This window comes from Seriola aureovittata, chromosome 23 (assembly GCF_021018895.1).
Source record: "Seriola aureovittata isolate HTS-2021-v1 ecotype China chromosome 23, ASM2101889v1, whole genome shotgun sequence".
NCBI classification, from domain to species: domain Eukaryota; kingdom Metazoa; phylum Chordata; class Actinopteri; order Carangiformes; family Carangidae; genus Seriola; species Seriola aureovittata.
The window spans coordinates 13,374,215-13,400,973 of NC_079386.1; the positions used below are offsets into that span (position 1 = coordinate 13,374,215).

Below are 26,759 nucleotides of genomic sequence, written 5' to 3' on the forward strand. Positions count from 1 at the left end.
CAACATCTCTCATCTGTCAGTGCAGGCAGGGTGTATCAGCCGACCCGCGCTGACGTGACGTTTCAGCTGCAAAGCAAATTATAAAAACTGACAAGAGTGCTCGAGACTTTATTTGTGAGCAAATGTGACCATTTCCCATTTCCTTCCAGTCCCCTCCTGAAGGGTTTCAACACAGACAGCTTCTCCAATAACAGAAGACCACCGACCCCCTTATGTGGCCATCTCACCACCAACAACATGCAATCATGGATCCGCAGAGGCAGTCGATGTGACCGGGGCTGAAGTAACAGGCTGCTGCTTTGGACCAACCTGAAGAAACTTTCCTCCCTGGCTGGTGCACGGTGAACTGTAACCGCAGCTGTGTGTGTGTGCGCGCGCGCGCGTGTGTGTGTGTGTGTTTTTTTTCACCTCTTTTTTCTCCGCGCCGCCTCTCACTTTATTTCTATGTGGGTGAGCAGTGTGTGAGTGTGTTTGTGGCACCTCCCCGCTCCTCCTTAGATCTAGTTGCCCCCTTGTGCCTCGTAGGCTACACCATGCATTTCTCCTGCTCCTCCTGGCTACTATAGTTAGAGCAGGAGCCCGAGATTTCTCCCCCAGCCGACTCCCTACTGCCTTGGTTTGGACTTCGGAGCGTGCGTCATGCCGCGACACCTGAAGCACACCCCGGTCCCGTTGCTGGACCGCGTGGTTCCTTTGTAACTGGATCTACTTTTTTTTGGAGGGAGAGGAGGGCATGCTCTCCTCGTCTCAGGAGAAGAAAGTAGAAAGAGAAGTGTGAGCAGCAGCGACAGAAGGAGGGAGAGATCATCTTAGAGACTGTAACTTACTTGTAGATGTTTGATCAGGCCACGACTATGGGCGATGGGAACCACCGCTGTGGACCCAACCCGCTGTGTCCGGACCGGATGGACACAAAGTGCCGCGCCGAGATAGGGAGCCGGTCCCCGGTTCAGAGCTCCACCGACACCCCGGGGACATCAGCGTCCACACCGACGTCCTCCAGCGAAGACGGACACGACAAACTTTTGGGAGTGGACCCTGACTACTGTCGGAGGATATTAGTAAGAGGTAAGTGCACGAAAACTAAAGAAACACTGATTTATTCTGTGCGTAAAACCAGTTCTCAGACTGTGAGGGCTTCCAGGAAACCGAGGGATAATTTAATCACACTGTTGTTTTATCCACCGTTCCTCCTAATTAGAGAACGACCAGCACATATTCACAGACACTGTTATCCTCTGACATACATAGACAGTCACAGTTTTAAAAGACAGATAAATGTTTTAAACTGGCACCAAATCTTATATATGGAAAAGTCTGTATGTGAATTTGTCTGGTGCTTCTCCCACGAAAAAATAAAAAAAATACATATTATAAAATATAAAATATTAGTGTATAGAAATATAAAAGTGTGTCCAAAACTTAGACTGAAGCCCCCAAACATAGAACAGAGTGGCAACAATACAGCAGCTGTGCTGCAGACTACAACAAGCCTCCCCTGAGGTAACAATAGGTTTCACTTCCGTGATACCTGCGCGATTGAAGCACAACACTACACATGTAAATAACAATTTAAAATACTAGGATAATTATACTGCAATGTAAAATTAAATCACTGAAAAATTAGACTATTGTTTGGCACATCCTGTATCAGTTGTGGCCAATCCTTTGTTCGTGGGAAAATATAAAGAATTGGTTTGTCAAATCAATAGTCAGAACAAGTAAATGAATCTTATGTGAAATATTGCTTCCACGTCTTGTAATATTTATTAGAATTTCTCAGTAACACATCTGTGTAGCTGTGTTTGAAAATCAGACCTGAGAAAGTGAAGAAAACAAAGGAAACTACAGGAAGAGACTGTTGAGGATGATCAGGTGAAATTCAACCCTGTGGCCTTTATCAACAGAAGAGCTGACAGAAAACACAAACACTGTGGAAGTGCTGTGACTGTGTTAGAGTTTACACGTCAGTAGCTGATTGCCTTTGTGTGCTAACGTTATGCTAATGAATAATATTTAATTCAGCGTTACACTGAGCGTCCACGCCCTCCTGCAGGAGGCCAGCGGTCTCTGCATGAAAGAGACTTAAAAAAATAAAAAATAAAAAATCCAGAAAATTCAGATAAAATGTTTGCAGTCAGCAAACACTCTTGGAATAAAATGAAAATGATCTGTTGTCATTTGTTTTTTCATGTAATTTTTAAATAATATAACATAATCTTAAAGAGTCATATTTTACGTGTAAATGACCTAAAACAGTTTTATTTAATTTATTTTTGCTGGTTAAATTGTAGAAAATTAAACTGCACAGTAAATGTGTTATTTATGTGTTACAGGAAAACCAAATACTTGTCTATATATATCTAGATCTATAGGTTATTTAAGGTTATTGCATTTAAGACATTTGTAATTATTATTTCAGACCGTAAAACGAATTAAAAAAATCTAGAAAATATTATCTGAGTAATATTTTGTTCTGCGAGTCTTTGAGAAGTTATATATATATTTATAAAAGTGTATATTTTACCCAATACCTTTCAAGAGCAAAATGTTTCGCCTGGTTCACTTGCATTCAGATTTCCATTAAGAAAACGGAGAAAATTAAATTGCAACGTGTATTTTTTGTGCACGTTTTATTTTCACTGCACGGTGTGTAACTGTGCGCTGTGCACAGAATCAATATGTCGGCCTATCAGTTCTCGGTTATAGGCGAATACTGCTGTGGATATGATAGTTACTGGCTGGTTTAGTTTTATCTTTTATTGAACGTTGAGCCGCGCGGTGTCCTGCATGTGCCACAAGCAGCACATTCAGTAAGAGACGCTTTTATACAGCAACGACTCTTTTTTAATGGTGAAAGACGTGAGAGGAGCAGGAGCACGAGAGAAACTGCAACAGAGGGAAAATTATAGACGTGGCTCCTGATGTGTAAAAAAAAAAGAAAAAAGAAAAATCTAAAATCACCTGCTTTTCTAGAGCGTCGAGCAGCTCCAGTAGAGATTACTTGTAATTTTAGCAGCTGAAGGACTGACAATAAAATTATTTTTAATTGTTTAACCTATTATATATATATATATATATATATATATATATATATATATATAAATGTATATATATCTATATCATTTGAGCTACTGTCCTCAGTCAGATTTTTGTGTGGTTTATCCACTGTTTGTCATTATCTCTGGTGACAGTGGTTAATGGGGTCCATCTGAGGAGGGGATGGCCCGCAGAAGGACACACATGTGATCCGGTTTCGGTTCAGACCCTGCACGGTTCGCACTGAGCGCACTGAAGGCCTGCAGTGTCAGGATTTGTTTGTGAGGCTGAGTCTGGATGCTCGGGGTTTTCCGCAGAGAGGCCGGGGTCACAGAGAGGTCAGCAGGTCTGCGTACACAGCCGCTGGCTCCCTCATCTCTTTGCAAATGTTCCTATCACAGTTTGAGCTGTTTTTTTTATTTATTTATTTTTTTTTTATTTGCTCACAACAAAAATGCTCAAATGTATGCTACTGTATGCCCATGTGTTAAGAAGGTTTACCGCCTCTCTGCTGCGGAATCTCACCTGCCTGGCGACACATTACGCAGTCATTATGCGTGCGTAAAGATGGAGATCTCTCAGGCATGTTTCATTATGTAGCTCAGGCATGTAGGCTAACTAAACACTGTGATTGAAATAAGTGTTTAATACGGACCAGGGCGCGCGGGGAAACACAACCGGTGGATCATTACCTCTTTTAATTCCCCCCGCAATTTAATTTAATCTTTTACACCCTTATTCGCCTTCCAATGCACTTTTATTAGCCGAAATGTTTTATTTCCCTTTTCATCACCACGCATTCAAAATACCTTTTAAGAAAATAAAAAAAAATAAATAAAATCAGTTTTTCCTCACCGTGTACTTGCAGTTAGCCGGTAGCCTTTCGATAGAAACCCTATGGATGATTGGTTCAATCAGTATTGTGTCATATTTAATTCAGGGCTTTTCATATTTTATTGGATTGCATATTTTATGAATTCAAACCCCGGACAAAGGGGAGGTCTTGTCTGACCTCGCATGTGATAAATACGAACAAATATTCTCAGCTGCTGTGTCGTCATCGGTCACAAAGATTTTATTGTGCGCAAGTAAAACTTTAAAAACTCAGAATTTGTCACTACAGCGAAATTTAGGTAAACGAAGAGGAAGATTTTTATTTTTACGTATCTAGTATCCTCGGGGCTTCTGGGAGCAGGGCGGGCTGTAATAACCGACCCTCAGGTCCAGGATTTCTCACTAATATTTTAATATGCTAAACTCCCTTTTTAATATGTTGGGGTTTTTTTTTTCTATTATTCTTAAAATTCTGATTTTACAGACGGTCTTTGAAAGCAACACCAGGGGTAAATATGGAAGCAGCCAATTTTTTTGACAGATGAGCTCAGATTAACTACAGACATCCTGCCACTGGAGGGAAACAAACACCTGAAATAAAAATAAAGTAAAAATAGAAATAAAAATTCACAACAAAACTAATAAACAGGACACAAATACACAAATACACCTAACCAGAAAAAACAAACAGTTAACGAAACGCACACACACACACACACACACACACACACACACACACACACACACAGTGTTGTGGTTGTGAATAGATAATTTAGTTTGGAGTGAATTAAATTTGACGCAGAAACAGAAACGGAGCGACGCCAACAGCACTCACAGGAAAACACTTCACTTCAGTGTTAAGAGACCGAAGGAAAAGACACCAGCGAGCAGGAATTTACGAGCAGTTTGATTCTCCTCTGAGGGGAAACGTGTCAGACAGAGTTTTCAGATAAACTCTCCAACCTGCAGTGTTTTGTTTTATTGACTTTAACCTGAGCTTCAATTTCATCCATCAGGAAAACAAGACGTTTCCTTCCTGACCTCGCCCTGCGGCTTCACGCAGGCAGCTCAAGCGCGTGTCTGAGTTTTGGCCACGATACAAATATCAACACGAGTGATTCCGTTTTAATTTTCATTTGGCCTAATATTACTGAATGGATTAAAGAGCATGAAGTGAGTTGTTATGAGCGGCCACGCTGCCACTTGTATAACCACATTACATAGAAGTGTTTTTCTCCTGATGTGTTTGCTTCAACACAGTTGTGTCTGAATATTACAGGGAACAGCCAAGGGCCTGTCTCACAGAGTCATTTACAATCCCTTCTTTTAAGAATAACACACGTGTGTAGTTTGCTTACCTCATCCATCGCCATTTTCTTTTCTAAAACCATTATCCTATAGCCCTGCTCATGAATATTACATCAGTTTATATAGGGAGGTGCTTCTGTAGCGTGAAACTGGGCCTATACTGAACAAGTGCTTCCATTAGATTTATCTTTATTCTTTTTACTGCAGGCTACGTGTGTAAAATGCTCTAATCATCTATAATAATGGTCTGATCAGCTATAATAATGATCTGATCAGCTATAATAATGGTCTGATCACCTATAATAATGGTCTGATCACCTATAATAATGGTCTGATCATCTATAATATTGGCCACAGTTGAGCACTGACGTTGTTAACTGACACTTTGTATTTGTTGTTGTGTTTTTTTTTTTTTAATTCTGGACAGACGCCAAAGGCACGATCCGGGAGATCGTCCTGCCCAAAGGCCTCGACCTGGACCGACCCAAGCGCACGCGGACCTCCTTCACGGCCGAGCAGCTGTACCGGCTCGAGCTCGAGTTCCAGCGGTGCCAGTACGTCGTGGGCCGCGAGCGCACCGAGCTCGCGCGGCAGCTGAATCTCTCCGAAACACAGGTAAGACAGGGTCCGAGCTGGGAGAAAAAAAAACACACGAAACATTTAAATAAGCTAATAAAAATCAAAAAGATAATTTATGAATAGAAAGAAAAGAAATTCTTAGTTATGCTATTTAACTAGCCTAACAGCCACCGGTTGCTAGCCAACATAGGCCGGAGCATAGCCTGCAGGATATTTTAATAATGTTAGTTTATAGTGGCAGTTTAATATTATGTGGTCTAAATCACGCAGGTGTTTTTAATTAACATTAGCCTCCTATTTTTTAATGATTTGGTCACAGGTGCCCTTACAGGCTCTAATTGGCGCCTCAGCCAATCAGAGAGGAGGCTGCCCCGCCCAAAAAGGAGCCATCCAGGGCTAAATACAGGAACACAAATGTTTACAGTCCAACAGCACAATCACGTTTGATTTTAATTTGAATGCATATTGTGGTAATAGAGGAAAAAGAATCAGCTAAATAAACCCCTAGGGGTTTGTGGGAACCTAAATGAACATAAAGCCTACTGGGCCAGCCAAGGTTAAGTATGGCCTTATACATCTGCACAATTAGTCTGTGTATTTTTGTACGCTTGATTAACCAAGTGGCATTGGTTCTTTTATGAATATAAAAAAATCTAGTCTGTCCACGTTCACATAAAAATTGGTGCATTATTAAAAAACACTTGTAGTCCAATACATCAACAGCATGGACACCACAGCCTTAAAATGAAATGAGTCAACACCTCCGTGACACGCGCAGCATGAACCAAAATTCAACATTATCAGTCTCTAAAATGAAGCCTTCATTATGAGGCTGTTGGATTGAACTGCGCACAGGATCTGCACGTAAAATAAATTTAAAAAACGCCTCTTTATTTACAGTGCTGTAACTGCTCATTGCAGCTGTTACTATTTTTTGTTGTTGTTGTTTTTATAATGCAAAAATAAAAACGGTTCAGTTCCGGATCCGCGTTTTGCTATTTGGTGCATCCGGACTCCTCGTGTCTGAACGCTGCAGAAATGTCATGGCACTCATTCATCGACCCCGCGCGCTTCATTCAAATGTTTCCTGCCGCGCCGCGAGCCCAACCCCTCTGTGTTTATCATGGGCGTCATCACTTCCACTCAGCCACACGGCACAGCAGGCCAATGGCATATAGTGATAATGCAAGAGCGCACGTGTCTGTTAAAGTAAGTGATTTTCTGTCTCATTAAATGCGGAGTTAATCAGAAATGATAAAGCACACAGGGGGATTTTAAAGTGTGTAACACCAAACTTTCATTTGTTTTTACCTATTACACAAATCTCAGAGAAATAGTTTCGAGAACCAGTTTTTGGCGAAAACGCGCAGTTTTCCACAAACAGCATTTTAACGACTAACGTGGCATGTGTAGAAATATAATCAACTCAATAAACTGTATATTTGTTGCGTATAGTCTGGTATCTTTAAATTTCAGCTTCGTTTAAAAGTGAAAAGCATAAATCTTGCGAATTCCGTTGCGATTTTATCACATTTTACGCAACGTGGGCCTTTGGAGGACGAAGACTGTCTTCCCTTGTTACCAGCAGTGGTTTTATGTCTGTGTGCTAAAAAGTTAGCAGTTAATAGACCTAGAATTAGGAGATTTCACAACCAAAACCTCAAAAATAAATCCCCAAAATTAAGATATAGAATAAAAGTGACAAATATGCGAAATTGTTGCGCACTTATTTAAATTTGAACAGTAGGCTATATGTGCAAATAAACAGCAGGAGGCAGGTGTCTGGGCATTTTGTGCGGCGCAGACTCGTGTTAAAACACTTGTTGCAGGAAGTAAAAAAAACACAAGCAAGAATTTACGCACAGACCAACCACACAAAAAAACCCCTGCTCAAACATAAAGGTGATGGGATTGTGTGTGTGTGTGTGTGTGTGTGTGTGTGTGTGTGTGTGTGTGTGTGTGTGTGTGTGTGTGTGTTTCGGGAGCACAGAGCAGCCACTGTGTCCCTCATTAGTGCTGACACTAGGGGTGTTAATGGGAGGGCCTCAGCTTCCTGCTGCTGCTGAGGGGACGCTGTGCAGCAGAGGATTGGCTGAACGAAACCGCCTGAAAACTGTCTGACCTTCAAGTGAGAACAAAATGTAAATAATAAAAGTGTCCTCAGTAATGGCGTAAAATATTAAGCCCGTTGCACTGGAATTTCATTATGGTGTGTTGCTATCGAAGCAGCTTTTAAGCGTGATCGAAAGGCTTTTAGTTGGCATTAGTGGCGTTTTCTTTCTTATCATTGTCTTCTTTCTTTTTGTGGCTTTTGCATGTTTTAAGCAAATGCAATCATGAAAAATCACTGAAGGAAAAGATGGAAGCTCTATCTATCCATCTATCTATCTATCTAGTATTTTTATTTCTAATGTTACAATAAATAAACGCTCCCTCGGGCCTTTCGCGCCTGTTTTCCAGGTTTCTGTTCCAAGCTGAAAATCGTTTTCCTCTTCACTTCGTTGGGTTTTTGCAGAAGAGACTGCGCTTTATTTCACAACAATAAAAGACCAGAAACCTGGAACAAGCTTCGAGTTAACTCCACATTGGAGATTTGGATCTTTTTTTCGATGATTTTCAAACACAGAAGTCTTGAGGTTCAAGGGAAAAAAAAACCCCTCTCTGTTTAGATGAAATTCACAACTGAAATAAAAACTTTAACCCTGAACATTTGATTTCGCTAAAACCAATACATCAGAGTTTTTGTTTTGCCCCTCGTTGACTTTCAATTAACCAAGAAAAACTATCTGCGACCCTTACTTTGAAATTTCGTTGTTTTTATCAGTGGTCCAAATTCGTATTCAACACAACACAGCTGGATCTGTACACCGGAAATTTAATCTGAAAATCTGACAACAGTTCAACATTTGATTTCAGGTGAATTCAGAAACTTTCCACTTTGTTTCAGAGGCACTTTATAGCAACCAAAGAACCAGACAGTTTTTATTTTTTTATTTTATATGAACCTTACATTCACGTGACAGTAACTGACACACAAATACTAATTACAGTAATATGGGAGGTTGGATCGTTAAGTGTTTTTTAACTATGTTTGGGGATTTGGTCATTGACCCATGGAGCAACTCCAATTAGTTTGGTCAGGTATTCAAACGGATCACGCAATGAGACAGCACACATTGGACACACACACACACACACACACACACACACACACACACACACACACACACACACACACACACACACACACACACGCACACACACACGCACATATAGAGATTTACAGAAACTTCAAAGAAATAATGTTGATTTCTTTTCAAATTAAAATTCCTGAACATAGGTGGAGCCATGACTGACAAAAGTTATGAGTATATAATTAATATAAATGATTACACTCATACGTATCTCGTCGAGACGCACAGCATTTGAATTAAAAATAAAACAGGAATAACTTGTGGCTTCTAAGTGTATTTTCTGGCGCAGTTTTTTTTGGTAGCTTTTTTCGTCTTAAAACGGACAAACAGTGACTTTTGGTTTATACAGAAACAATTACCAGCAAAACTTTTCTCTTGGCAAAAGCATAGGCAACAAAGACTAAATCTGAGGCCATTAACGCCGAATAAACTGGACAGGTGTGAGAAAATAAAAAATAGCATTAAAAAGCGTGTTAATCTGCTTATTGTTTGTTACTCTAGACTTAACTATATCCGTCTATAATTCTTTACATGCCTTATTTTTTTCTGTTTCGTCCTCCAAAACCTGTAAACCCGTAAATTTGGACTGCGTACGGTTCATATTCAATATTAATGTCATCCATCAAACGGAGATATTTAAGTATAGTTCCACATGTGTGAAGAAAAAACAGCCATTTTTCATCAGTTCAAGAAATGAGTCTAAGAAATGCTGGTGATAAGATGTAGTTCAGAGTCATTCTGGTGTTTGAGCCTGCAGGTGGATAAAACGCGTCTGTTGAATCGTTTTTAGCTCTCGGTAGCTGAAGTATCGCGAGAGTAGCAGTCACTCCGCTGTAACGCGTTACTGAGTAATCCGTTACCAGCTCGGAGCTCTTCCCTTCATCCCGGCAGGTGGCTCCCCGCTACAGGCTAAAGAAGCAGGAGGGGGCTGGTGGGCGCACGCACACACACACACACACACACACACACACACACACACACACACACACACACACACACACGCACAGAAACCCTGAAAGCCCCCACATTACATTTACCTTTATGGTCAGTTTGCTCTCAGACTGTAGAGGACTGATGGATGTTGTGGAGGCTTCAGCTCTTATTGTGAAGGTATGTTGTGTTGGATCTCTGCATGTGAAGGAGAATCGTTCACTGCTGAATGGAAACGCTTTATGTCTACAACACAGGAAGAGGTCTGCTGTATTTGACTACAGAGGAAACTAGAACAGCTGTTTTTGTTTTTGTTTTTCTATGTAGTTCTGTGTAAAATAGATGAAAATGAATAACTTCTTCTTGGAGGCTGTTACTTTTCTCTTTTTTCTTTTTTAGCATTTATCTCGCATCAGACTAAAAATGTTCAGTTACAAGTTATTTTCTGCAACTTTTTTCTCTTTTTTTTGTAAGAAAAAGACCAAAACTCTTTCTTCTTCTCCAACATGTGATACTTGTTCCAACTGGCTTGGCAGTGAGGTGTCAGGAGGTTTCAGGGCACCATGCTGTGTGGTCACTTTAAGCTCTTCCTCCGTCCTCCTGAGTTCAGTGCGGCTGACGTATCCTCTGCCATTGTATCAGTCCATTGTTGTTTGCTGTCCTTCCATGGAGAAGCTATGGATTTAATGGTCTCTGCGCTGTGTTAAACTGGTTTAATCCTGCAGTAAATGGGAGGCAGCTCAGTGATGGATTCATGTTTAATCTTTAATGTAAGGCTGCATGAACGACACACAGATGTGGGCAAATGTTTGCATCTGTTTTTTTCTGTTATTTTCACAGTTGTTTTAGTACACAGTGAAACAGGATTTTTGGTTTGACATATTTCTCCTACGATGACTGAGCCAGATGCAATTTATCAAGGCAACATTTTTTTTTTTTATAATGTCACAAATGCCTTGCCCTTCACAAATCTCCAAAAATAATTAAGTCCACCAGGACAGGTGTTGTGTTCTTAGACAAAGAGACACGTTTTTGTGGAGTGAAAACCCTGGAAACACCACAGCTGGTGTGATTTTGAAGAGTGTGGTTGGATGTTGTGTGGAGGCGGGTCTTTATTTATTTATTTTTTACTTACCTACTGGTAAACAGTATTAAATGTACATCTAAATACAATAAGTAAAAAGACTTTGGGGAGTTAGATGTAAATGTGAGTGCAGATATAATTTAAATTTTAGGGACATTTATTGTGAAAGAGACATTATCTTGTGGAGAATTTTTAAATCTATTTGAGCTTTTCTCTGGTATGTGTACTGTAGTTAAGTCCATACACACACACACACACACACACACACACACACACACACACACACACACACACACACACACACACACACACTCAACCTGTGTGTAGGTGTTTGTTCGTTTGTGCTTGTGTTTGTTTAAAAAGTCGCCGCTCTCACTGACTTCCAGTCGTATGTGCGTGATCACAGCTTTATTATCCCGACCCTGTCGTTGATCAGACTTCCTGCGTGTGTGCGTGTGTGTGTGTGTGTGTGCGCTCACACAGAGCTGAACTCCTGCGGCGGAGAGCTGGAAAACATTCGGCAAGCTCTGGCACACCTGCGCCGCTCTGTCTCAGCTCAGTGTGTAGGAACTATTTACGGGAGGATAAGGAAAAGTTCAGCAGCCAGACTTGAGCTGAGATGCACAATTTGTCTTTGACGGTGTTGCTCTGACCTGAAGCTGCAGAACAAACCAATTCAGATTAAAGGTGTTTGTGTCTGAAATGAGCTCAGGTTCAAATCCTTGAATCCTCAAATGAACTGTTAAGTGAACTAACAACCTCTGCTGGAGTAGAGTAGAAATCTGCTTTTCTGTATGTTTTAGATATGTCACTGTTTGCTAAAGTTTGTACAGTGCTGACAGTCGGACACAGCAGGAACATTTTTGAGCAACAAGCAAAAACAAAACAAACAAACAAAATTTATAATAAAAGCGTTCAGATGTTCTTGTGCCAGGAAGTGTAACAGCCACTTGCTGATGTAGCTGCCGGGAGAAGCATTTTTTGGTTAATGTACTCACGCACTTGATGTGATTTTAGACCACCACCCACAATATTGGTACCAGCCGACCTCCGACAGGTCTTTATGTCACCCGAGATCAGCGTCACGCTTCCTCTCATCTCCTGCCTGCAGTCTTTTCTGTTAGTCGGACTATTTCTTGATAGCAAATGGCCTCAGGCGCGCTGTGGCGAAAGCTGTGAAAACTTTCAGATGATGCCTCTTGATGCCGTCTTGTAGCTGTTTTTGCTCGTGGCTTTCTGGGGCCACTGGGAGGTCGGAGGTCAGATACTGTCCAGCTCACACCTTTAGTGTGTTTGTAGTCATCTAGGATCTTTTTAAACATGTTGTGTGAAGCATCTTTGAGTATCTTGATGATAAATAAAATGCATTACTGATAATATTACTTGCACTTCGACGGGGTGAAGAACCCAGAAGGACAAACTGTAGAAACTATGTGACCTTTATGTGACCTCTTACGAAACTGGGTAAATCTAAATTCCCTGTTAAGAAGTTACACCTGCTTATGCAACTGGTTTTGAAAGACGTCTGTGAATATTTGTACAATATGATAAAAGGATAGTGGTGAATTGATTTTGATTCATTGATGTGAAGAGAAAATAGAAAGTTTTCTGCATTTTCACACCCGAGAGTCATAAAGAGACTCGGTTTAGTTGCACACACTGTGGGGAAAATCCCCGAAATACATCTCTGTTTCCCTCTGCAGACTGAGGAGACAAAATGACAAGTTGTGTTTATGTGAGGGTCTACGTACAGTGAATGTCCTTGTTGTGTGCATTGTTCTCCATGATGGCCCAGACAGACGGTGTCTGGCCACTTGTCTGGGGCGTAGAGGACCCGGCCCTGACGTATAGCTGTGCAGATGTAGCAGGGAGGCGGCTGCACAGAGCGGCGATTGTCCAGACGCTGTGAATAGAGAAAGAGATAGGAAGGAGACGGACAGACAGACACACAAGACAGACACTTGGTGGTTTGTGCTTTCAGTTAAAATGTTTGTGCTTCGCCCTGTAAAGAAACTCTTTCCTCTTCACTCTGTGGTGACCTAAAGCGAGAGCATCATCTTCACAAGAGGAACTTTGGTCTGACTCGATGGTCAGGAAGAAACCGCAAGGCTCTGATTATCTAATCAGTTGATTCAACTGATTAGATAATCAAAAGGACATAATAGCAATTAAGTCTTTGTTGCCTTTGTCCTTAATCACTTTCTCAGATTGAATTGACTTGTTTCAGCAGCTTCTGGCAGAGTCAAGTGTGTATGGCTGCGTGCGTGTGTGCGTGTGTGTGTGTGTGCGTGTGTGTGCGTGTGTGTGTGAAGCTGAGGATGGTGTAATTTTCCCAACATATGGAGGAGCATATAATCCTCCAACTGATGTGAAAGCAGGAAAATCAGCAAAATTGGACACAAGAGGTTTTTTCTTTTCTTCTTTCTAACACTCAGACACACACACACACACACACACACACACACACACACACACACACACACACACACACGCACACGCACACACACACCCCGAGAGTGCCTCAAGTCTGACCCCAAGTCAACAGAACAATCACCGTGGTCAAAGGTTGTCCATGCAACCACTTTGTGTCATTTGCCAGGCAAATGTGTAATGCAATTAAAGTGGCGGATTACCTGTGTGGCAGCTTACAAACACCTGCCAGTGGAGAGGGAGCGCTGAATCCCCGCCAGGCGTTCACACAACAGCACGTGCTGAAAACACTGACACGTATATGAGAAAATGATCAGTTTTATTCGTAAAGAAAAATCCAGAGGTGGAGGAAACACTCAATGTAATAATATGTAATGATGCGTTTAATGCTGCAGCTGCGGAGGTCGGGCTGAATTTGAAGCCTCTTGGTTCCAGGTGGATTTTTTTTTTTTCCAACTTTCTATGAATCAATTTTAGTATTTGTTTGGCACCTCGTCTTTACCCCACATATACTTTTCATCACAAACCCAGCTGTAAGTCTGACTTCTCATTTTGTCATAATCGCTCAAAGTATTATTATAGAACAGTTCTAGGTTGGAAAAAAATATTGTTCCACTATTTATACACTCAGATGCAACAGAAAAATATAAAAAATAAAACTATAATAAAGCCTATTTAGATGTAAATTGATTTTATTTAAACTGGTGGGTTTTTTTCCCAACTTGTTGCCTTTTCATTGAAAGTGCCTGTAAATCATTGAATATATCAATAATTCACAGTTTAAAAAGACTTTCTTTCAAAAGTGTTTTATGGTCGACAGAAATAAGTGAGATACAGTGTGAAAGCCCCACATCAAAATAAATCAAAATAACGTTATGTTACTTTAAATGAAACACAAAAGTATTTTATATGCTAGTGGGTATTGAAGAAGCTATTTATAATTTGTTGAGTTATTCTAGAGCTTTCATTTATTTACATAGTATTTTATTTTACTACATTTCTTTTAAATTTGATCTCAGGGAAAAATAAATCATAAGAAAACCCAAAAACCTCAGTTTGGATAATGGACTTTAGCTTGCATACATTTCATTCCTATGCTGATTTCAAGTTGTTTTGTAGTTTAACCCATTACCTATCATATATATCACATTATGTATCATATAACCTATTATATTTATGAAGTCAGAATATAAAAGCACTTGATGGGGTAAAGAAAAATACAATATTACTGTAGCAGAAAAGGAAAAATACTCAGTTACAGTACTTAGTGAATGTACTTAGTTAATTTTCCGCACATGATTTTAAAGTCTCTGCAGAATATTTCCTCTGTGAAGATGTAAAATAAAAGATAAAGGTGAAATGATGTGTGAAACCTTCCCTGGTTTTAAGACCGCTGTGTCTCACTTTTTTCCAGCCATGACCACAAAGTGAAATATGATTCCTCTTTGTTGGTTTAGTCAGAGTTTCAGCGTCATCCCTGGACATTTTCTGCTGCAGGTGATTCGAGTGACTGCGGGGTGACATGCAAGAAAAGTCATGGACCACATTCAAACCCCTGCTGGGTTTTTTTTTTGGGCAATGAGTGCGGCTCTTCTCTGGCATTACAGTATGTGAGCGAGGGGGAGGGGGTGGGGGGTAAAGGCTGTTATCTAAACCTGGAGGGGTGGCGGGTGTGAATGGATGGATGGATGGATGGATGGATGGATGGATGGCAGGAGAGGGAGGGGCAGAGGGAGCGAGGGAGAAAGAGTTGGGCCTCACAACAGTCCCAAGTGCTTTTGCGCTAAGGAGGATTAGGCCGCCATATCTACCAGCGATTCTATAAGATGGGGTTAACCCCTGGCTGAACCTGGCTGGACATGTGCTGCAGTGATGGAGGACCAGATCAGGTTTATTCAGGCGGGGTTAGGTGATGGGGGGGGCAGAGGGGGGGCTGGGGCGGTTTTGAGGTTTAGGGGTCAGGTGGTGATGATGATTTTGGCACATGTTTGAAGCGTGTACCTTAAAGCATGAATCGGGGGTGATGGGGAGAGGAAGAGGAGGGTGCGGTTGGATGGAGGTGCGCAGAGCTCAGGAGGAGGAGGAGGAGGAGCAGTCGTCGTCGTGTGGAGGATGAACCTGCGTTAGTGTAGAGCAGAGTCAGGGTGATGCTGCACTTCACAAGCAGCTGACGCTTCACAATAAAATAAAACATGTAACACAAAACGTCAAAAAGGCAGGACGGTCAGAAAAACCAGAGCAACAGTTCACGCTTAACGAAAACGGAAAATAACACTGACTGTGAAGTTTTTAAAAAATGAGAAGAACTATTCCACAGTTTAGTGGCACAGACAGGAAATACACAGCCTCCCTTCATATTAAGAGTCTGGTTCGCCAGCCTGCGGCACTTTAAACTGTTATATGGTTAAATAATTATAATTCATCCATTTTAGTTTAGTTTGTTTATTTAGTTGATATGGACAAAAAACAGGGTATGAAACTAATGCGTCGCACAAAGAGTTTATAGCTGTTGCTGATTAATAAATAACTCCTTTAATGGTGCTGAAACAAGCTGAACAAGATGCTTGCTCTTAACAAAAATTAGACAAATGTTAAATGAGCAGTTGATTAATTTTTGTTGTGTCTTCTCAGCGTTTTCTGGGAGGGTAACGCCATTTTTACAGAGGCGTTGGTCCATCAGAGCGCCGTACTTTAAGTTTTCATTAAAGAAGCAATCATTTTAATTGCCGCTGGTATCGTTATTATAATCTGGGACTGTTTCGATAAAAGACTGATATGTTGATCCATCACACACAGCTGAGTAAGTCATTGATTCAGCTTGTTTCCTTTTTCTTTAATAATGGCAGCCACTGGTCCGTCACATACAGTACAGCTGAATACACACTGGCAGCCATTGGTCCCTTACATCACATATAGTTGAGTATCCACTGGTCCGTTACGTACAGTTTAACGGGCGCTGGTCTGCCTGGTACAATATCCACGGAGAAAAAAAGGGTTTTCACTGTGTGCTGCGGCTCATCACATGCCTGGGATCAGGGGGTCTGAACAGGGTCACGGTGGGATCACTGAGCTGCTGGAGGGGTCATAGAAAGTGTGAAAGACAGTCACCAAGTGTCCTTCTTAAAGACTTTACTGTCACAATCCTGTATTTCACTTTGCATTATCGGCATTATACCAGCCAGACAGGGGAGTGTGTGTTTATCACTCGGATGTTTATGTTAATGCTTTCCATGCAGTTCGGCTTTATTGCATCACAGCGAGGCGGGGAAGTAAAGTGATTAAAAACACAGTGATAAAGATGCAATTGGGACAAACAATTGAGAATAAAAGAGGCAGAATTACAGAAACATCTAAACAAAAGAATCACGTCTTTCTTTCTTTTTTTTCTTAATTTTCTCCCGTTTCATAGAAAAACGATCAAGATTTATTGATCACACATATGGATGCCCAGCTGATCTGTACACTGGGTCTTGATCTGGCTTAACCTTTCTACCTCTAGCCCAGTTTTCCTGCCGCTCCGCTTGCAGCTGTGTGGATTCACAGCGCAGGCCTCCGATTGGCTGACCTCTGCCCGACTGGCCTGTGCATTCATGCATGTCGGCCTGATCATCTCTCCATGACCTTGAATTTACCCCACCCTGCCTTTATTTACCCTCCATCCTGTCATCTTGATCCCCTACCTTGTGTTTTGTTTGGTGCAGCTACGTCCAACCTGTCTGTCTCTACAGTGTGGGGGTGGGGGTCGGTGGGGGGTGGGGGGGGGGGGGGGGGGTCGTGGGGGGGGGACGCAGACGCAACGCAGGGAGGGATCAAATTCAAAATGTAAACCAATGAGAAAAAAGTTCATTTAATGTGATTTTATTTGTGGAAGTGGGAGGTTTTTTTAAAATATATTTTTCCAGTAGTTTAGTTTAGTTTTTTCCATATAGCATGAGAAGTCAACTCTTAGATGTTACGTTTTATCCGTACATAAGAAATCAGTCTTTATCTCAGAAACCATTTACATGCAGAGATGATCACATGATATTTTTTGTTATTGTCAAGAAAAACCTCATGAAGAGACCAGAACCATTAGAGAGTGTCTAAAGCCTGACATATCACAGGGCTCTAGTTTGTTTTGCATCAATCTCACATACACTGTTCCTGCTGTGTCGAATATTGATTAGTCCACCAAATGTGTATTCATCCACAGCGGAAAATAGTCCCCAACAAATGTACCATTCACTCCTGTTGCATTTTAAAACAAGAATGCCTTTTTTTTTTAGTAAATTAATACACTTTTTAAAAATCTATTTTTGTCATCCACTTTTGAATATTTACATCTTCAGCAGGAGCCAATGAGCTGAGAGCCACAGACAGAGCAGGGGTGGCAGTGAGTGAGTCGCTTTGCTCATCCCTACACCACCAGACGGGTTTGCGCCCTCCTCACCTCCGTCCTAACCTCGTCACCCAGACTCAAACCGTGCCATGCCCTCGCCCTGGCAGGCCAGAGTGCAGCGGGGCGGGGTCCAGAGGGCGCGGCCGGGGGCAAATACGGGTCACAGCAGATCTAGATCTCCGTTGGTAATCTCTGCCCCAGCTCTGAACCCTGGATCCCATTAAAAAGGATTTACATCCAATAGTGTAGATGTACCAAAGGCAGCTTTGCTTTCTTCTCTTCCCATCATTTCCCCCCCTCTAATAAAATCCCTGTAAAACACCAGCCAGCTTTTCTTTTTTTTTTTTTTTTTTTTCCTTTTTCCCCCCAGCAATGGATACTAGGAGACTGAGCCACGCCCACAGTACGGGGACGGAGGAAGCGGATTGGTCGGGAGTTTTTTTTATTTTTTTTTTTATCTGTAGTGAGAGCCTTTTACGGGGTGTGGGTGTTTGGCAGTCGCTGGCGCATGAGTAAAATACGGAGAAAGATCTCAGAGTGGCCATGTGTGAGCTAACAAGGAAGAAATACAGAGGGAGAGGAGGGAGAGGCAGCTACACAGATCGTCTCTGCTGCCTGTCCCACCCTCCCTCCACCCCCCCGTCCTTATCTCCATCTCCTCTATCCCTCCCTCTGTGCCTCTTTCGCTTCTCTGCAGTAAGACTTGCTGGCGTCACTATTCCTCTCTGAGCTGTGGGATCCTCTCCGATCCCATTATTTGTGTCATGGTCAGTAGCTGAAACTATGATCTCACTCGCCCTAGCTGCCGGTTGAGCCTGCCTTTACAGTGCAGTGATACTGTGGTTAACGCCGCTCGGCCCGATTACTTCCACACAATCGACGGCTACGTTTTTGGCTTATAATCTGTGCCACCCAATTAGAGGGCGAGCTACTTGTCACGCTGACTCAGGTGTGATGCCAGCTGCACCAAGGTGGCTGTGTGAGCACGCAACAGGACGCAAAAGGTGGCGGGTGAGTGTGTAGCACCTCTGACTTTCACTCTTCTGTCCCGTCACAGACCTGCAATAAAAGCTTTATTCATCTGGTCCTAACAATACTCTAATAGTTTATTTGCCATTACTCTGAGATCAACATAACCAAGAAAAGTCTCGCAGTCTCCCAGTTTGCTGTCAGGTCGATATAAATGGGCATGACCAGAGTTTAAGATGTGATTGAATGGTTGGATCTGGGCGTGTCGATGGGAATGGTTAAATTCAGGGTATTTCTAAAATGACAGGCTCCATATTATTAAAAAACAAACAAACTCTGGGCTGGGAACAGAATTATTAACCTTTTTTGGGGGGTTAGACTCCAACTGGACTTGAACTCAGGACATTGACTCTCTACTTAAACCAGTAGGTCACCAGGACGCCCCACCAGCAGGGAAAAGACGTTTTTTCGCAGCAGCATAATTCATGTATTTTGTCGCTCAACACTGAAAGAGGAAGTCCAGCAAAGGCACAATCAGTTTTGAAGTAGTGAGTAGTGTCGGACAACACAGGAAATAATCCGATAAGTATTGAACCACTGGAGCCGAGATGAAGCTGCGAAACACACATTTTGCACAAACGTATTTATCTCAGAAAGTTTTTGATTTGTTGCACTTATCAAACCCCGACACTAACTAACTAAAGAGAAAAGACTGAGGTGAAACTAACAGGAACTAACTCGCAGTTTGAAGTCTGTAACTTCCACCTTTTTGTGAAACTAAAACCTTAAACTTTTCATGACGTCATCGCACAACTGTCGTCCAACATCTGCACGGTGACGAGCATCTTGACGCCTAAAGGCCCACTGACGGAGTCGTGGCTCCCGCCGATGGACGGGGTCATGTGAGCGGTTCGCTGTGCGTACGTGTGTGACTGTCGCGTGTTCGGTTCACATGTGACCTTGTTTGTGTGTGTGTGTGTGCGTGTCTGTGTGTGTGCTCACGCAGTCCTGCTGTGTTCGCATTGAAACATCATCCAGTCTTCAGACACACTTCATTTATACGTGTGTGTGTGTATTTACAAGCGTCATCTTGCTGTTGTGCAACTAACAAATGATTATGAAACTTTTTAAAGAAATTAAACCACAGAATCTTCACAGGCTTACGCATTTTTGCTGTAACAGGAGTTTCCTTTTAAGTCGCTGGCTGCCAATCCCCACTTATCAGGGATTACATTACTGGATTTCTGTGAAAATCATGATGAGGCCGATGGAAAGTCTCTCGTGTGTAAATAACTCTCAATGCTCTGTTGGGGAAACTCTTGCAGTGTGGGCGTGAGGACGAGTGGAAAAAGCGGAGAGATAAATCTGCTGATCATGTAGTGTGACACACCCACTCGTCCGTCTGATTTCCACTGAAAACAAACTCGGACGTTGTGCTTTATGACATTCATTTTCTGTTTTGTTTTATTTTTAGACAGGATTTAATAGGATAAAGTCTTTCACTCTGTTTCACACACTTCACAACAAATTCTTGTCTTTTATCTGATGTGTTTGCAAAAGCAGAACCAATAGAAACTAGGAAGAAAATTCTGTTTTGCGCATTAGGAAATTACGATGGTTATTTTTCACAGTTTTCTGACGTTTTGTCGAAACGATTAATCGATTACTGGAGAACATAATATGATAATATAAGAATCCTTAGTTGCGGTTTTATTGAAGACGTGTTCAACCCTAAAAGAAACATAAAGAAGAAAACTGTACTGCAAATTCTAGCTTCTGTATCTGTAGATTAGCCCTGGATCTGAAGCAGCACCACGGGCTGAGGGAGACGGGAGAACCGGTTTGATAAAAGGCCAAAATACAATATACAACTGTACAATCTTATAATGAAAGAACCAAACGATGAACAAGCCTTCTTTGGTGCAGATGAGTGATTCCTAACCAGGAGTACCTCTTCCACTGGGGGTGTTTCTGCAGTTGTCCTGGGGCAGATGGGAAAATGAACATTTACATTTTGTTTTTTAAATCAATAAATTTGGACAAGAAGTTCTCACTGCCCCCCTGCATGCCTCACTGCGAGATATTCGCAGAGTCCCGGTGAAAAACGCATCTTGCTGCAACTCGGTCAGGACCGAATACATTTTTCATGTGTGTGATTCCAATCGGAGGCTGCTCTCCGTGCAGCGATCTCCCGTGACCCCACCGTGCCCTCCAATCAACATCGCACCCAGCCCCAACTCATCCACACGCTATACATTAAAGCAACGCTGAGCCCCATCAATTAAACATGGCGGACAAGTACAGGCAGAGTTCACCGAGCTTTTCTCAATCTGCTGCTGCTGCTGCTGCTGCGGGGTGGCGTGATGGCTCCTGTTGTGAAACTCTAAAGTTTGCTGCCGTGAGAGAGGACCATGGTGCAGATTTTCTTTTACAGTTACTTTCTTCGCTTTCTTTTGCCTCCACAGAAGAAAAATCTGTGCAAACGAGCTCGACTTATATCGAATATATTTAGACGTATGCATACATAAGAGAGCCTCCTAGTTTCTTGTGTGTAATTGAGCTGAATATTCCCGCTCTGCTGCATAGATCCAATATCACTGCCCTCTCCCATATGTGCATTTCCGGCCTGTTAGAGCCGTGAAGTGTGAGAGAAGAGAGTACGTGGGACCAACCATGATCAAATGTGCAGAGAAAAACAACAGAGCTGATCCAATGGCTGGTGCCAGGGGATTACAGCATCTCCGCTTGTTCTGCACGGATTTATGCGTGTATGACTGGTTTATGGCTAAGATGTTGCGTGCTCTCACCGCTCGCAAACCGTCAGCGCGCAGAACATGCTACATGGTAGATGTGCATCAAGCAGGGGGGGTCACAGAGAAGTCAGTCACACGTGTCACAGCTTTTGGGCATGTGAAGGCGGCGTAGGAAGTTTGTCAGGATATGAACTGCAGATTGTGAGTTAGGCTTATGTTTAAACATCAGTGAGCTGCACAAATTACAGAGAAGAGTATAGCTCATGAGTTTATGACACAGTGTTAGAAGGTGTTTTTTATAAGCACAAAGCAACTTCAAAATGTTCATAAAATCAGAAGGATTTTGTTGTTTTTATGACATAAGCTTCTTGTCTTGAGTCTGTGTCCCCGGGTGATGAACCGCTGTCTAGGTTTCTATCCCTCTCATGTCAGATTGATTCTACCACTGACAAAGTGTTTGGATCAAATGTGATAATGTGAATCTTCCTGCTTGTGTTGTTGCAGGTCAAGGTGTGGTTCCAAAACCGCCGGACCAAACAGAAGAAGGACACCACCAAAGACTCGGACAAACGCTCTTCCTCCACGTCCGAGTCTTTGGCCACCTGCAACATCCTGCGCCTCTTGGAGCAGGGCCGCCTCCTGGCGGGCCCCGCCCCGCCTCCCAACTCCCTCTTAGGGCCCCCGCCTCACCCGGTAAATGGCTCCCTGCTGAGCAGCCCGGGCGGAGGCTCCTCCACTTCCCCTGGAGTCAGCAGCAACACTCCTCCCAGCTCCCTACCAGGGGGAACTTTCGGGCTGTCGCTGCCATCGCTGGGCGGGACCCCGCCCTCACCGCGGCTGGGTGTCCCACCGCCGCACTCCCTGTGCTTCTCCATGCCGCTGCTGGGGGGTGCTCATCACGAACTGACATCCACTTACGGCTGTGGCTCCTCAGCTTTTGAGCCGTACATGCGGCTGGACAGGAAAGAGGCAGATTTGGGGGGAAAGAAGACAGTTTCTTAAGTAATGTGTCCCTCTCTGAGGACGCCGGGGGACTGGGACTTGTCTTTGTAAGAGCTTTTCTCCCCAGTCTCTCACCCTGCCGCCTGTTTGACACTCGAGTGGCCGCAGACGGGGGAAAGAAATCACCCCGGATCATGAGAAATGTGAAAAAGGAAGAGACCAGGTTGCTTTCCTTGCGGCACCATTTTGTGCCACAGCACTGTTTGGCACGCTGCCACAAAATGGTGAAAAGGACGCGATGTGACGGAGACACTCCCACATAAAAAATAGGAAAAAAAAAAGAAAAAAAAAACTTGTGAATTTTTGCAAAAATGCCGTGTGTGTGTGTTGTGTGAACCCTGACAGACAGATGTTTTTACCACCACTCTCTTCGCAGTGGTTTTAAGTGACTCTTCATTTTTTGTCCCGTGAGTTTGTACGTGTGGTTTTTTCTCTCTGTACAGGCCTTCATCTACTGTTCAGGAAAAAAAAAAAATACTTGACATGGATAGTTCAGATTGAATCAGCGTCTGAATGAGAAGAGTGATATTTCAAAGAGAGCAGTTTGTACACATTTCTATTCAAGGGCCATGTTTGATTTTAGTTGATGTGCTATCACAATATGGAAGAAACACTGAAAAAAAAAAAAGAATCGTAGCATTTTAATATCAGTCTGTTTGGTGTCCAGCAGTAGTTTTTTGTAAATTCTTTATTTGATGTGTTTGTTTATGAAATAATATGTGGTAGGATCTGGAGCGATGATGCAAAAATCACATATCTAGATCCAATAGTTTAATATAAAAGAACATGATAAGAGAGAAGAAATGTTGCGTGAGGAAGCTGGTCAGACTCTGCCAAAGCATTTATGGATCCAGCTTCAGTCAGTGAAGCAAGTCGAGGTCGGGCTGAGAGAAATGACCTTTGAACCCAGACTGATCTTTGATTCACAGATGTCACAGTTTCTTTTTGAGTAAGCGTCATCCCCCGTGCACTAGATCTGAGTTTTCACACATGAGGGTTAAGAATCTGGACAAGTTTTTTGGACAGAAGTTGTGTTCACAGGACCAAATCTGTGACGACTATACGATTAACGATTAATCGATTAGTCGATTGGTCCAATTTTTAACCTTTTCAGTCATATTTTAAGCAAAAAAAACAAAACATTCTCCGGTTCAATCCTCTCAAATGCGCCGGAATGATGTTTTCCTTTGACATATAAGGTTTGCAACACATCACAACAACAGCTATCACACACATATATATATTTTTTTATATTAGGTCATATCCATAATTGAAATAAAACCTCATTGTCTTTTACACAGGAAGCTTTTCCTGTAGGATGTGAGAAGCTGCAGCATCACGAGAAAGGTTGAGTTTTAAAGGTTCTTTAGTTTTCTTTAAATTGATATTTTGTGTTTTGTGCCATGTTTCCTCTTTTGATTTATTTTGTGACATTTGGCTCGGCCTCCTGTTCGTCTTCACCTTGGCCCATCTATAACAAAGAAGATCCCTCTGCTTGCCCCCCTCATTGAAAGCACTTTATGTTTGTGGGTTTTTCCTCCAGTTCCCCTCCTCCCCTCCCTTTTTTTTTTTTTTGTGCTTTTGAAGCCATTTCATTAACTGCTGATCCACACTGAAAGACCTCCACGATTTAGAAAAACCATCAGTCGTAACAGAGTTGGTTTATTGAAGAAAAACCCCTCAGTTTTTCTTTCAGCTACACTTTTTTTTAATTGATTGATTTGAACCAACGCTGACCTCAGGATCTGATTCCGTGAACATATGTTAATGCAGGACAGGCTGAAGGAAGAAAGAGGAGGAGTGGGCTGTAGTATTTTTCTTTCCACCCATATGATGCCATATGTCCGGGTTCCCTCGTTGTCCAAAGAAAATCAAAACTCACCTGCAACAACCTGCGTTTCCTCACAGTTTGCCCTCAATTTGCGGGTGTCAGATGAGTTATTGCCCTCTTTTCATAACTTCTGTCGGTCGTCTCTTCGCTGTGTCTCATTTTCCTATGTAACTATTCATTTCCAGGCTCCGTCTCATTGTGAGCTTTAATGCGTTTTCCCTTGATCCCTTTCTCTCACGTTCGCTGAAGGTGACTTGACATTCACTAAAAAAAAAAAAGAGAAAAAGAAAACAGACACTCTTGTGACATCAATTTAAAAAGGCGCTTTTTACAAGCAAAGGCCAGGCTCCATCTGAAACAGGCGAGCATGTTTCCAGCTGTATATACAGTTCTCGTGGAGAGCATAGAGAGGTTCTGACCTCAGCCTATGAAAACTCCCGGTCTGTCAGCTCTCCGGGCCTTTTTGCGCCCGTGTAGCTCCGGCTGGTAGCTGGTGATTTGTTGTTGTTGTTGTTGTTTTCAGACCCCGGCAGTGCTGCAAAAAAAAAAAACCTCTGTCATCTACTCGCGGCTCTTTGCAGCGCTGCACCTGTGCTGTTGTTGAACACTGTATTATTTTCTATAAGCACCATCTATAATTCACACGCTGTGACATCAAATATTGAGCAGAGAGATGGAGCTGAGAGGTCAGGACGCTTGCTTCCCATGTAAGGCCGATGTTCCCTTTTCACAAACCCTTTTTTCTTTATTCACAACAGGGTCGTTTCAGTCTTCGCTAAACTGCTTTCCTGCTGTGTTGTAAGCAAAACGCAGTCTCTTCCCCCTTTTTTTTTTTTTTTTTTTGCTGGAATATTTCATTTTTTTTCTTACAGATTTAGTGTTGATTTCAAGTCCATACTTACTATGTGGATAAATGAACAAAAACAGCTCAGAATTAGTGTGATATGAGAGGAGAAACAGTTTTTTGTGGTTCAGTGGTTACAAAAAAAAAGAAAAAAAAAAAGAAAAGAAATCGTCTCACACTCTTTATTTCCCTCATAATTCAGCACTGACTCCATGTTGGGTCACTGTACGGTGGTGTTTTGTAATGTAAATCTGCAGTTCCTGTATTGTACGCTCGGAAACGACGAGGCGACTGTAAAAGCAGCTACGAGATGAACGAGACAGTCGGAGAAGTGAGACGCCACTTCTCCTCCAGGCGACAGAAAGACACTTTGTAAAGCCTTGCATCAGTTTTATATATATAGATATATATATATCTATATATATATAAAAAAGCCTTCAGTTTTTATTTTTGGGTTCTCCAGTTTTTTCTGCTTTCTCAAGCTTCTTCTCATCCCAGCAGCTGAGTGGAAGTGTTGCTTTTGTTGTGTGCAATCTGTGACATCTTGCACTTGTTTGGGTTAAACCACCATCTCAGAAACATTATGACTCTCACTACTGCATCATGGCTTTTCTTGATGGATAAAGTCCTTTTGAGATTGTGTGAAATGTTACTTTATTTTCTAAAAAAAAAGAACTTCTGCTATAGGTTTTACTTTTTTCTTTATGCACAGCCAAGGCCCCGCATCGGCCATAACTTCTTTTCTTTGAGCAGTAAAAGTTACTTAATGTCAAGCTAATGGCACCAGCTACTACTTATGATGAACAAACTCTATGTACATAGATATAAATTTATATATAAATATATATAAATGGGTCTTTGCACAAGTTATCTCCATGTCCGCTCCATGTGATTTTAACAGGAAAAACAAAATGCGAAGGAAAGTTCAGAAAAAAAAGACTTTATATATGCTTTACAATTCTTTGTCTCATTAACATTTTGCACTTATTTAAAGAGGCTTACTTCTGTTTCTGGGCTGACAGAGCTGTTTTCACGCTCGGCCAAGATATTGTACAATATGTATATGTATTTTTATTCATATGCATATAAATATATGTCTATGTAATTTGCCTCATGTGTTCTGTTTTCTTCCTTTCACTCACTCATCGGCCTCAAGGCCACGAAAACTCAAAAACTCATGATTCATGCGAGGACGCTTTGTGAACCAAAGCACGAAATGTTTATTTCACCGTCCGCTGTACATTCGTCACAGCACAAAGATGTGTGCGATATGAATCAGAAAACTATTTAGGAAAAGCTGTTCGTGTCCAAACGGCTTTTAGAAGCATATTAAGTGAAAATATGAGATTCTCTTTGTGTCTGACTGACATCTGCATGTCGGAGCGCTCTCTATTCACACTGAGGATTTTGGGCGTGTTCACAGCTTTATTAAAACCTTGGCTGCTTTGTCCTCTCCATCAGTGTGGCGTAAACATCAGGCCAGTGGACACGTCACCTTTTCAGTCCCTCTCTGTGGAGGTGATGCCTTTAAACAATTTGCACTAATTTTGCTTTGGTTCGGATGGTGGCGCACAAAGACTGAGC

At 42.1% G+C, this 26,759-nt stretch overlaps 1 protein-coding gene across 1 annotated transcript; it reads left to right on the plus strand.

Annotated features, from left to right (window-relative positions):
* The first annotated feature begins 21 nt into the window (after positions 1-21).
* vax2 (ventral anterior homeobox 2) lies at positions 22-26,300 on the plus strand. Its single transcript, XM_056368496.1, has 3 exons — positions 22-1,068; positions 5,609-5,796; positions 22,003-26,300. Exons 1-3 carry the CDS (start codon positions 834-836, stop codon positions 22,498-22,500), a joined length of 921 nt encoding a protein of 306 aa, XP_056224471.1. The 5' UTR covers positions 22-833; the 3' UTR covers positions 22,501-26,300.
* The last annotated feature ends 459 nt before the right edge of the window (positions 26,301-26,759 follow it).